At 46.9% G+C, this 12,154-nt stretch overlaps 1 protein-coding gene and 1 long non-coding RNA gene across 12 annotated transcripts in view; one reads left to right on the top strand and one right to left on the bottom strand.

The window, feature by feature from the left end:
- Lrrc27 (leucine rich repeat containing 27) overlaps positions 1–5,125 on the bottom strand; it is a 31,221-nt gene extending 26,096 nt beyond the window's left edge. For 3 of the 9 annotated variants that reach the window (XM_039087869.2, XM_063271539.1, XM_063271541.1), the window contains exons 1-2: positions 3,867–5,125; positions 2,226–2,486 (exon numbers count right to left, since the gene is read on the bottom strand). In XM_039087869.2, the coding sequence (XP_038943797.1) occupies positions 2,226–2,438 (213 nt within the window). In that variant the 5' untranslated portion in view covers positions 2,439–2,486; positions 3,867–5,125. Of the gene's footprint in view, positions 1–2,225; positions 2,487–3,706 lie in introns of those variants that run through there. The other 6 variants (XM_063271537.1, XM_063271548.1, NM_001143756.2 and 3 more) reach the window with 4 other exon arrangements.
- On the top strand, positions 2,364–4,951 carry LOC120099954 (uncharacterized). Of its 3 annotated transcripts, none has more exons than XR_005499526.2 (3): positions 2,364–2,501; positions 2,822–2,964; positions 3,607–4,951. It is a non-coding gene; the product is annotated as an uncharacterized LOC120099954 (long non-coding RNA). The 3 variants fall into 3 exon arrangements; XR_010063184.1 differs by having other exon boundaries at positions 3,433–4,951; XR_010063185.1 differs by having other exon boundaries at positions 2,822–4,951.
- Positions 5,126–12,154: the final 7,029 nt, after the last annotated feature.

Here is a 12,154-nt window from a genome sequence, read left to right as displayed (position 1 = left end):
ACACTCGTGTTCACACTTGCCATGGGGGCAGCATCACATGTCAGGGATGCTGACCTTAAAGCAAAACTTCCTGAGTTTAAATCTAGGTTTTGAAAACTCTTAGCTGTGTGATCTTAAGTAAGCTCCTACACCTCTCTGTTCTTGGGTGTCCTTGCCTGTACAGTGGGGCCAATGGGGCTTCCCTGGCAGGATCACACAGTAGGTGTGAGTGTATCAGCCATTAGATCACACAGTAGGTGTGAGTGTATCAGCCACTAGATCACACAGTAGGTGTGAGTGTATCAGCCATTACAATTGTGCTGCCTTCCTACTCAAGCAGCCGTGGGCAGCTTCCCCTGTCAGAGTGACACTGCTCCCAACTCTATAGATCCCATCTCCCTGATATAAATGACTTCCAGGTTCTTGAAGAATGTTGATTGCAATAATGGTGTTTTGTAAGCATGAAAATAGAACATCAGTTTGGAGACCATCAGTCCCTGCCTGCTGGCAGCTGGCATGGTCTTTTGAGATTAGAATGGCAGGCAGCTGGCATGCATGGTAGGACACATGCCCTTGACTGGATGCTTATGAATACTTCCACATACACAGAGTGCACGCCCCACATAGAACATGAGAATGCATATCTCCTGCACATACGTTCCTCAGGCACATAAGAATACACATGCACATACATACACATGTGTCTCTAGACATGTGAGGATACATTCCCCCTTCCCACATGTGTACATGCTTTCTTCAGTCATATGGTGGCAGATGTCCCCTCCAACACATGAGGAGACACATCCTTATACATGCATATGTGTCTCTGGGCACATGACACGCACATGCAAGACCCCATCATGGCCCTGCTTGACTTTTTAGAGTGGAGGCTTTAACCTGCTCAGGCATGCTCTTTTCCTCTCTGTGTAAGCTAATCCTGACACTCAGACTGGAAACCAGGGTTCCTTCTGGACACGGGAAAATGAACCTCAGAGAGGGTAACACGCCATCCCTCCCCAGCGAGCCCGGCAAAGCTGGCTCCGTGCTGTCTGGAGTCATCAAAGCACATTCTGCTGTGCCCTTCCTCCAGATCCCAGCGTGAACAGGGTTTCTTTGTATGTCTTCTGAGCACCAATGTCCCTAGCATGGAATTTATACCTTTGGGGACTGATGGCTGCACTGTTGCAAAATGAAGCCCATGACCCCTAATGGTCTAATAGCTCTGGGTAGTTATTTCCTCACAGACTTTTTGGCATAGTAATACATTCATAGCAATGCCTGTTTTCTCAGATAGTTATGAGTCTGGGTTAGACCTGAAGGACTTTGGAATTTCCTCCTTCCTCTTTGAGTAAAGGCAATGGGTACTGCAGTCTCCTTGAGTGGACTCCTGAGAATAGAGAGCTTCACTCCTTAGTGACACCTGAATAACTGTAGCTGGAGGAGGTGGGCCCTGTAATGAAGAATGCACTCCCAGAGGTGATGATAACCAGCCAGGCAAGGCCACGGGGACTGTTGACTCTGAGGCCAGTTTGGGCCACACAGCAAGACCTCATCTACAAAAAAGGGCAAGAGCGCCTGCTCCTCTCAGGCCTTGGAGAAGACGTGGGCAGAGTGAATGGACAGCTTGCCTGAGTGCTGTGATGTCTCTGATGAGGTCATTACGTATTTGACTCTGTGTTCTTACAATGCACCGCAGTACTATTTCTAGGTTCCAGATGAAGCTGAATGCAACTTAAGGACACTCAGTGCCACCAGGGCAGTGCCAGCACTGCTGGGGCATCCTCTATCCTGTCTGCCATCAATGCTGCTTGCTCCAGAAAGCACAGGGACAAGGCAACATTACTAGGGAGTGCCCTGAAGGCCAGTTTGACACAAGGAGAGCAGTGTGTAACATCACGAAAATGAGAGAAAGTTTCCAACTGTTTTCAGAGTGTTTGGGGAGTTCAGAAGGACATGTGTTTTAAATCAGAGACCCAGGGTGTTTGGGCACTGATCTCCACCCAGCTTTCTCAGGGAGAAACACAACCCACGGGTTGGAGAAGGCTGCCCCATCCTGATACCTAGCCCTCTCTGTTGCCTGGCACCACATCTCAATTGCTTTGTTGTGGTTGGCCAGTGAAAGGCCAGTTAACCCCCCTGCTCCTTCTAGAATTCACCTCTCCTAGCACAAGGAACAAAGGGCCAAGCTGATTCTGCTTCTAGCCGCAGACACACGTGCATCATACCCTCCCAGGATCTGGACTTACTTGAAGGTTGGGAATTTTAAAGAACTTTCCCAAATGGCGCAGGCCTTTTTGACTCAGGTCTAAAATTGGTGAGGAAGAATAGATGACCCCTTCAAAATCCACTTGATCATTGTCTCTGGAAAAGGAATCAGGGAGGCTCTTGGCGGTGGCAGCAGCATCCTTGGGATCTTTAGCAGCCTTCTCGGCCACTGCTTGTGGGCTGGTGTCCTCCATTTGATGCCTTCCAGTGGCCACTGCTCATCCTTCTTGGTATGGAGTCACCTGGAGACAAGGGAGGTCAGTGTGTGTGTCCTAGCAACCAGAAGTCACATGGGGCCAGGGGCAGGGGTTGGGGGTGGGGTGGGGTGGGCAGAATAGCTAGGGCATGTCTGTAGGAGCTCGAGTTGCTAAAAAATCAACAGTACCATGAATTTAGCTTTTAAACTTGTAAATACAGGAATATAAGAAGGTACTGGTTAAATTCTTTGCTCCTCACACTGTATCACGAAGTTTGAGGAAGAAAATGATTGTGATTTGAGAAGTGGGGCTCAAGAAGCCCAGATTGGCCTCCAACTCTCTGTGGTAAGCTTCTAATTCCTGGTCTTCCTGCATCCAAGGTGCTGAGATCACAAGCAAGCAGCTATCTGACTACAGTTTATCTTTAACTGGAAAATACCAGTAGAAACAAGCATCCAGCGTGAAAATAGAGGGGGAACTTTTTAAGTTTGCAAACCTCCTGCAAACTGGGGAGAGGCTTCTGGTAAGACAGTTTCCTATTTCCACCCTGCCAATTCCTCTGCTTCTTGTATCCAAGACTGGACAGGAAGCCAGCCCCCAGCTCCCACTCTGGCCCAGACTAGACCAAAGAGGTATCCAGGTGGGCACTGGTCAATGACAACCTTGCATCTTAGTTCAACGATCCTTTTGCTTAGCCGGAGTATACTTTCAAAGCCATCCAAGCAAAGAGGAAGGCTGGAACGCTTATAGGCTTAAGGACAGCTGTCAGCTAGATTGGCACGCATGTCTCGTTTCACTCCCCTTTAAGGAGAAGGTAACTTTCCAGTTAAGGAGCTTGTCTCAAGGGTGTACAATTCATGGGGAGCCTAGGTCTGTTTTGGCAGGAGATATGCCACACAAACCCACAACCCTGGGAGTGGGTCTCCCTAAGGTCTCCAAGCTTTTTACAGTCTGTGGTTCATTGTATCTTTTTTCTACATTTTGGAATTAGGGGGAAAGATTCTGCCTCCAACAGAAATTACATTGGTAGAAATTACATCGGTGGACATGACGTTGGTGGAAAATGTGTGGACAAGAGGGAGGCAGGGGACTAGTGATTCCCTTTCCACAATGCTCTGGGTTAGAGGGAGGTTCGACTTTTGGGTCTCAACTCCCATCTTCCCAGGTACGGCCACTGTAAAGGGGCAGGGGGACCTAGTCATGGTCTCTCCCACCACCGTGTCATCAAAGGCCAATGTTCACAGGATCCTCAAGAGACCACTCACTTCACTGCCCGATGGGGCGGTGCCCTCAACCCCAGAGTCTACGCCCGTTAGTTTGTGACCCCGCCCCGCAACCTGGCGGGTCCCATCCAGTCCAGCCGGCCAGCGGTGATTGACGTAACAGTTATCCCACCCTCCAGCCTCGTTCCTCCTCCCCGCCCACCTGAGACTCCGCCCTAAAACGTCGGCTGCCCCGCCTCCGAGAGGCTCAGGCACCGCCTAACAAACGAGCGAGCTACGCGGCATACACGGTCACCACGGAGACGCTGCTGCGGTACGGAGGCCGGAGGGCATCAAGGCGCGGGTCTTGGGTGGAATGGCTCCAATACGCGTGCGCTTACCGCCTCTTACGCTGGAGGTGGGCGACAAGGCCAAAAAGAAACGTTGAGAGGACGGGCTGGTGGATTCCGGGAGGGCTTGGGGACCCGAGGGAGGTCGAGCGATGCTTCTGCAGACCAGATCGTCTTCCAGAGCAATGGACCCTCGGGCTTCAGGCCTCCGGAGCTGACCGCTGCCCTCCGCGCCTGCGCAGAAGCAGTAGCTGCAGTGCCTGGCTCTTGGCTTCCTAGGCTGGTGCAGGGTTTGCTGCAAAGAGGCGTCCCTTTTGTAGCGGGGCTTGGTTCTGCACAGACCCTCTCCGTGTCGAAACTTGGAGGCTACCCTTTCCCATGTAGAAACCTGCTGGGCAGGGCATTCTAGGAGGCAGGTCAACCAGGTCTGTATACCCTAAACCACATCATCCTCTAGAGAAAAGGGATCCCTCCCGAAAAGAGGGATTATTGGAGCATGGTAAACTGCCTTAATAGCCAGATCTGGTGGGGATAGAAGCCCTGCTGCGGATCCCAGAGGATCCTGAGCAATGAGGTGATATGGGTTACTCCTTTCTGGGGACCAGAAGTTGGGATCTTAGCAGGTTCCACAGTTTTTAGTGAGTAATGTGTCACACACAGAGCAACATGACACGCGATCATATCTAAGGGAAACAATCGGAAATGAACTAGCCTGGACATTGGATTGTACCCTTGGCTAGCGTGCCCATTGATATAATCTTGCTAAATATTTTTGAAGCAGCAAAGCAGGCCTGAACTGAAGGTATAAGACGGAACTAACGTGGAGTCTAGATCTAAAACAAATTTGGTTTATTCGGAGCAGCAAGATGAGAATATTCTTAGAACGTAGGTAGGAGAGAGCCATTTCCACAAAGTTGTCTTGTATGAATGCAATAATAAATTTAAAAATTTCAATTCATTTACTAATAGATTCCTTAGAACTGAAAATGGGATGGGAGTGAGTTGTAAGAAAAGATTCCCAAATAAGAAAACAACAAGGGGTTGGGGATTTAGCTCAGTGGTAGAGCGCTTGCCTAGCAAGTGCAAGGCCCTGGGTTCGGTCCCCAGCTCCGAAAAAAAGAAAAAAAGAAAAAAGAAAAAAAAAACAACAAAATCTAGAAAACTCAAGAGCTGTGGGAGTCCAGTAGCCCTCTGATCAAATGTCTCCTGATGTCCCATCAACACTGCAGAATCAACACTGCAGAGATGGGCTGGCAGCTGAATTTCCCCCAGGTGTTCTATTGGTTACAGGTGGATAAAGGTTGGGGTCAAGAGGTCCTGTGAGACAGAGTAGGCAGGCCATTCCTGCCTGGCCACACATGCCATCAGAGAGGCCCCTTTCTGGTGGCTCTCAGTGAAATGCTTGCCACGCACTCATGGGAACCCCAGAATCCATTTATAAGTTCAGGCACAGCAGTGTATGCCTGTAATTCCTGCTCTTGGGGGACAGATAAGTGGATTCCAAAGGTTCATTGGCCAGCCAGCCTAAACCACTTTGAGAGCTCCAAGCCAATGAGACCCTGTGTCAAAAAACAAGATTGACAGCTCCTTAGGAAGAACACCCACAGTTGTCATTCAACCTCTACACAAGTACATGTACCCACCCACATATGTGTGCAAACATACACACACACACACACACACACACACACACACACCTTCCCTGCTACTAGGAAAATAGAATTTTATCCAAAATTGGACATTAAGTTATACACATTTGACTGGCAAACGAGACAGTTGGTGTAATGTTCATGTGCTGACAATCACAGGGTCCTGCCTGCAGGGAACTGGTATCCGTAGGCACCTCGGGGAGCCACTGGATACTTCCTCACAGCACCATCTCAGCCCATTGCTTCGTCCCACTGTTGTCTTAAGTTTTCATTTCCCTTAAAAGCCCATCAAATCGGTTATTTTACTCGGTAGTTAATTATATGTAGGAACCTATCTTGACATTTTTCTTGCTCACTCATTATCCAGCTAAAACGCCTCTGTTGAGTCGTTCTCTTGGCAAGTGTTTCTGGGCTATTCTCCTTAAGCTTCCGAATGTACCCTCTTTATTTTCATCTAATTCTTGAAAGACTATTTAACTGGTACGGAGTTCCTTGTTGACAGCAATTTTCTATCAGGATTTTAAAAGCTATTGCTTGCTGGCTGCTGTTGAAAAGGCTGCTGCCAGCCCCACTGCCATTTCAGTGAAGAAATCTGAAACCCTTCTCAAACTCCCACTCCCGTGTTTCTAGGTGCACACTGGGTTTTACTCTGGGCCTGGTGAGGACTATGTCCTCTGCTCAGGCTCTCCCCAGCCTTTTTTCTGTCATTTTATTACATGTTTACATCCTGATCTGGACTCACATTGCTAGCAATCCTTCACTGTGCCCCCTCCCCGACTCAGAATGGTCATTCCTTAGAGTTACTCATCTCTGTTCTCAGGACCATCTACCAGCTCACTAAATCTTTTCCCTGGGGTGCAAACCTCATTTTTCATGTCTAATTCTCTTCTCCCCTCCCTCTGCTCCCCTGTGTGTGTGTGTGTGTGTGTGTGTGTGTGTGTGTGTGTGAGAGAGAGAGAGAGAGAGAGAGAGAGAGAGAGAGAGATACACATGTGACATTATAGACATTTGATTGGCAAAATGATTTAGTATATTTGTAAGTGCACCGTAACTATCTTCAAACACACCAGAAGAGGACATAGGATCCCACTACAGATGGTTGTGAACCACCATATGGTTGTGGGAATTGAACCCAGGACCTCTGGAAGAGCAGTCAGTGCTCTTAACCACTGAGCCATCTCTTCAGCTCTCAGTGGTCATAGCGTATGACTCTAGGTTCTTCTTAGAGCAGCTGTTGAAGAAGTGCCTCTGCTGGGCTAGGGCGTCCACAGCAGTGTCATTTGATTAAGCAAAGAACTGCAGAGGACTAGAGAACACATGGATTGGTGAGTTTCATGAGTCAGTGGAGCATCTCACACCTCTTCCTGACTGAGAGCAATGGCTGCCAGCAGCAGTGAGAAGGGACCTCAGTGTGACACACCCTCATGATGGCTAAAGCTGAGCACAAGTGAATGACAGCAAGAGTGAATGATAATGCTAAAGCAAAAGTAGATGGAGGAGCATCCCATAGTCCAAGGCTGGGAAGAGGGATGGCGGGAGTGTACCCCATGGTCCAAGGCTGGCAAGAGGGATGGCCGGGTGTATAGAATGCTGCTATGGATTGGACATGAGCTCATATTGTCACAAGTAAGTAAGTAAGGTCAGACTGGTGAGGGCTGAGTACAGGCTTAGTCTGAAACAACTACTGTAATGGGGCTGAGCCTGGAGTGGGGTGGGGTCTGGGGAAGCCAAGTTTATCCTGGACTCTAGGTCTCTGGGCACAGCTGTCTCTTGCTACTTTGTGGGTTCTTTCTTCCACCCTTTCCACCCCTACACTAGGTACAAAAGAGAAAAAGGGGTAGAGGGGAAAGGGGACAATGTTATGCTAGACTACTTCCTGCTGATTAAGGGTGTCGAGTTCCTTGGGGCAAGTCTGATCTTTGCTATCAGGATGTCTAATTTCTTCCTCCTCTTCCTCTCCCTCTTCTCATCTCCCTCTTCCTTCTCCTCCTCCTCCTCCCTCTCCTCCCCCTCTCCCTCCTCCTCCTCCTCCTCATCATCCTCCAACTTCTCTGTGCATGACTACTTAACAAACCACAACAACAGCCACCCTGCCTCTTGGGATCCTAGCATTTATATACCTTCTGAAGCTTCCAGAGTTCCACGTCACACAATCACAGAAATTATCTGCCACTGGCAAAGTCACTGCCCTGCTAGAGCACAAGGCAAATCATAGTCATCTGCTGGGGACAATCTGAAGTAGCCCCATATCCCACACCTGGGATTAAAATGAAATTCTTATTTAAATGAATAGTCTTACACTATTCTCTCTCTCTCTCTCTCTCTCTCTCTCTCTCTCTCTGTGTGTGTGTGTGTTTAAAGAAACTACAATTCTGAAAATGTCATTACATCTGGGACTCATAAAGGGAGAAGGAAGGATAAGAGAGGGTGGAGCTGGATTCAGTGAGATCAGAGAAGGGAAACATACAAGAAAATGGGAATGGGCTGGTTCATGTGAGGTTCATCAGGGTTTGCACACCGCCCCCCACCCCCAGAAGTGCCCAGCCTGCAGGGGTGGCTCAATAAACAAGAAATACTTTTGGCAGACTTGAGGGTTCCTGGAAAGTGCTAGGGAGGTGATCTTACTAGTGAGGATTGAGCAATTAGAAAAGTCTCTATCAGTTGAAAAAGTCCCTGGCTGGAACTCTGTCAAGGGCAGATTCTGTGTTCACACATTAGTCTTGACCCCAGTTCTTCATTGTGTCACTGTGTGGAAATGAGGCCGTTAGAGACCTCAGCAGAGTGAAATGTGGATCTATAAGTGGGCCCCGATCCAGTGTGACTAATGTCCTCATAAGAAGAGCCCAGGGCACTGCCACAGAGCTATGGAGCGTGTGAGGGCATAGGGAAATGTCATCTACAGGCCAGGGAGAGAGAGCTCCAAATGAATGGGTCCCACCATGCCAGCATCTTTTCTCCCAGTCACCACAAAAGTCAGGAATAAATCTGATTTGTTAACCCGACTGCAGGACTAACTTGGCAGTACAAGCTGACTAACTGTGGAGGGAGTCACTCAGCTCAGGCCAGGGAGAGGCAGGAAATGGGTGTGGGAGGCTGATGTGGGAGTCGGAGTGAGGCAGATAAAGAGGGAAAAATCCATCTTCCTGGGTATTTAGGCAGAAGTTAAACACTGTCAAAACACTTGAAGTCATGGTTAGTGCTCACACAATCCTTTAGTTTCTTACAGTAAGCACTCCTTCCGATGCTCATCTTCCTGTTAGTCAGTAAAGATCATGGGAGGTGGGGGCGATTTGGATCTCTAGTTAGCATCTGTTGAATTCCCCTTTGCTGCCCTTGCTGCCCCTGATGCCTTGAGCCAAAGGATTGCCGGTCAAACCTACAGCCAAACACGTAGACCATCACAACTGTTTTGAACAACCCATAGATGTCCTGAGACAACTACAACTTCTTGTTCTGGCTCCCGAAGGCACAGCCCCAGCCAAGGACATTTCAATTTGAGTGGTTACCCTGCAACCATTTTCACTTAGGCTAGAGGAAGCACGCTGCCCCCTGGTGGTCAAGTAGAGAATCACTGTGACTGGTGATAATAGAGGTTAGGGGGAGGGGGCAGCAACTCCCTTCAGAGAGATGGTCACAGCAGTTGGTACTGGTCAGAGGCTACCAACAAAGGTGGTCTGTGGATGCCACCCGGAGCAGGGTCGGTGCATAATGTCAGATAGTTCCCTGTGCTATATGGGTGAAACAGAATTCTTATTTCTGAATATTACAATGACTAGAAAGTGGGCTTCCACCTGTTTTGGAGTGATATGGGTCAGGAGGGACCTTAGTAAATCCACGTTTGGTAAAAGCATCTGGACCAATGAGAGACTTTCCAATTCCTTGGAGACTAGTGTTTTATTTTTCATCTCCTTGGCTATCTAAGAAGTTGAACTTTGAATCTGTCTATTTCTTTTCAATTCTGTTCACTTCTGCTTCCTCAGCTTGTTATACTGGTTTTCAAAGAAGCTGTAAGACCGATGGTAACTGTCTTTGAACAAAGAATACACACGCTGTATGCTTCAGAAACAAATACACTGGGGGTGGGGGACTGTTGCTTTATGGAGCACATCATACGTAAAGGGGACAAAGAACTGTGTCACCACCTTTCAACGTCAGCTTGTCCACTTTTAGGAAGTGCTTTGTGGATTCAGGTTCAGAACTCAGTATTTGTTGGACCAGCTTTGACCATTAAAACCTGCCGTGCTGAAAATGAACACAGGCTGTGGACCTGGAGCCATGGTTCCTAGGAAAGAGTGCTTTCTCAGCACACACAAAACCCCGTGTTCTAGCCCCAGTACTGCATAAACTGGATGTTGTGGCTCATGCCTGTAACCCGGACCTCTGGAAGTAGAGGACCCAAAGTTCAGAATACCAGCCCGGGATGCATGAGATTCTATCTTGAGAAAACAAAATGACAAAAAAAGGAGGCCTGCAGGTGCCTCTCCCTCACCAGATCTCTGTTCTCTAGGGACTTGACTGAACCTTGGTGTGGACCCAGCTTCCCTCCTTCTGTTGGCCTGCCAATGCTTCCTTCCTGGGACTCCCTCTAGTCACACCAGGCAAGGACTCAGGTTGACAGTTTTTACTGTCTTTCCTTTCTACCATTGCAAACTTGCCTGTCTCACTCAGAGTCTGTAGCAGCCTGTTTGGAGGTGGCTCTCCTCCCTCCTCACCTGGGTTAGGTTCCTCTACAAATATACAAACATTAACAGCCAAGATAGCGTTCTTCCACTAGAACATGGTAACCTTACTCCAGTAGGCTGGGAGAAACGCAACGCAGCTGAAGCACTAGAACAAGAGTTCAAACGGCAATATGTGCAAGGCCTTAGAGGGGATATGGATAAATCCCATACTCAACTCTGAAAACACGAACAATAGAATGAAATGACGAAAACAATTCACAACGTTAAAGTAGAATTCAACAAAGAAATAGGCTAAAACACACCAGCGAAAATCCCAAAAAGAAATAAAAGCAGAAGAGGAAAATTCAGGAAGTCAACCAAAAACTACAGAGGTAAACGTCACCAAATCCGACTTGGAAGAGAGACTCTCAGACATTAAAGCCAAGGTGAAAGAGCTGGATAGCTCAGGCAAAGAAAATGTTAATTCTAAAACATTCCAGGCACCAAACCTTCAGGAAATCCAGAACGCTATGAAGAACATCTATAAATAATAGGAATTGGGGGTGGGGAGAGCAGGGTCAACGGAAAGTATGTTCTGTAGACTCTAAGGGACCACAGATTCCAGCCTAGACTACTGTGCTCATCGAAACTTTTAATCACAATAAACAAAACCAACTAACCAACCATTTCATCATAAAATCAAATTTATGCCATTTTTGTCTACCAATCTATCTCTACAGAAGGCACTAGGAGGTCTGAAGAGGTTAAACACACTCAAGAAAACAAAAAATAAATAATTCCATAGTAGCAAAGTCAAAAGAAGGGGGAAACCCACACACTGTAACAAAATAACAGCAAACACTTCTCATTGATAACTTTTAATATTAATGACCTCAATTCCCCAATAAAAAGATAATACAGGTTGGATTTGAAAACAGGATCCATATTTTTGCTGCATCCATCAAGGATAAACACCACCTCAGGGTAAAGGATAGAAAAAGGTATTCCAAGCAAATGGACCCAAGAAACACGCAGGGGCATCCATTTTAATATCTGACAAAATAAACTAGTAGATTTGCCCTTTTCTCAGGAGCCCATGGAACTTTCTCCAAAACTGACCACATTTGTGGTCAACAAATCAAGTCCCAACAGATGTAAGAAAATTGAAATAACAGTTTGCATCTAAGCCATCCACCAGGGATTAAAGCTGGATATCAATGACAGAAAGTGTGCAAACTCAAGGAAACTGAGCTGAAGGAAAAATGGGTCCAGACAGAAATTAAGAAGAAAATTAAAAAACTTTTTAGAATTGAATAAAAATGAAAACAGCATAACTAAGTCTATGGAACCCAACGGAAGCAGTTCTCAGTGGTGAGTTCATAACAGCAAGTGCAATAAATACATTAATAAATAGGAGAGAGCTCATATCAGTGACAAAAAGAAGAAATAACACTCAAAAGAGCAGATGTCAAGAAATTATTAAACTGGGCTGGAGAGATGGCTCAGTGGTTAAGTGGCTCTGTTCTTCCAGAGGTCCTGAGTTCAAATCTCAGCAACCATACATATGGTGGCTCACAAGCATCTGTAATGAGATCTGATGCCCTCTTCTGCTGTGTCTGAAGACAGCAACAATGTACTTATATATAATAAATCTTAAAAAAGAAATGATTAATCTTAGGGCTGAAATCAATAAAATAGAAAGAACAGTAAAAACAAACAATACAACGAACCCAAGAAACAAAGAGTTGGTTCTTTGAGAAAATCCGTAAGATTGATAAGCCCTTAACCAAATTAACTAAAAGATGAAAAGATCCGAATTAATAACATTAGAGATGAAAATAGGGACACACA

This window comes from Rattus norvegicus, chromosome 1 (assembly GCF_036323735.1).
Source record: "Rattus norvegicus strain BN/NHsdMcwi chromosome 1, GRCr8, whole genome shotgun sequence".
Classification (NCBI taxonomy): Eukaryota; Metazoa; Chordata; class Mammalia; order Rodentia; family Muridae; genus Rattus; species Rattus norvegicus.
The sequence above is the reverse complement of the archived record's forward strand: the minus strand, read 5'-3'. Positions and strand labels throughout refer to the sequence as shown.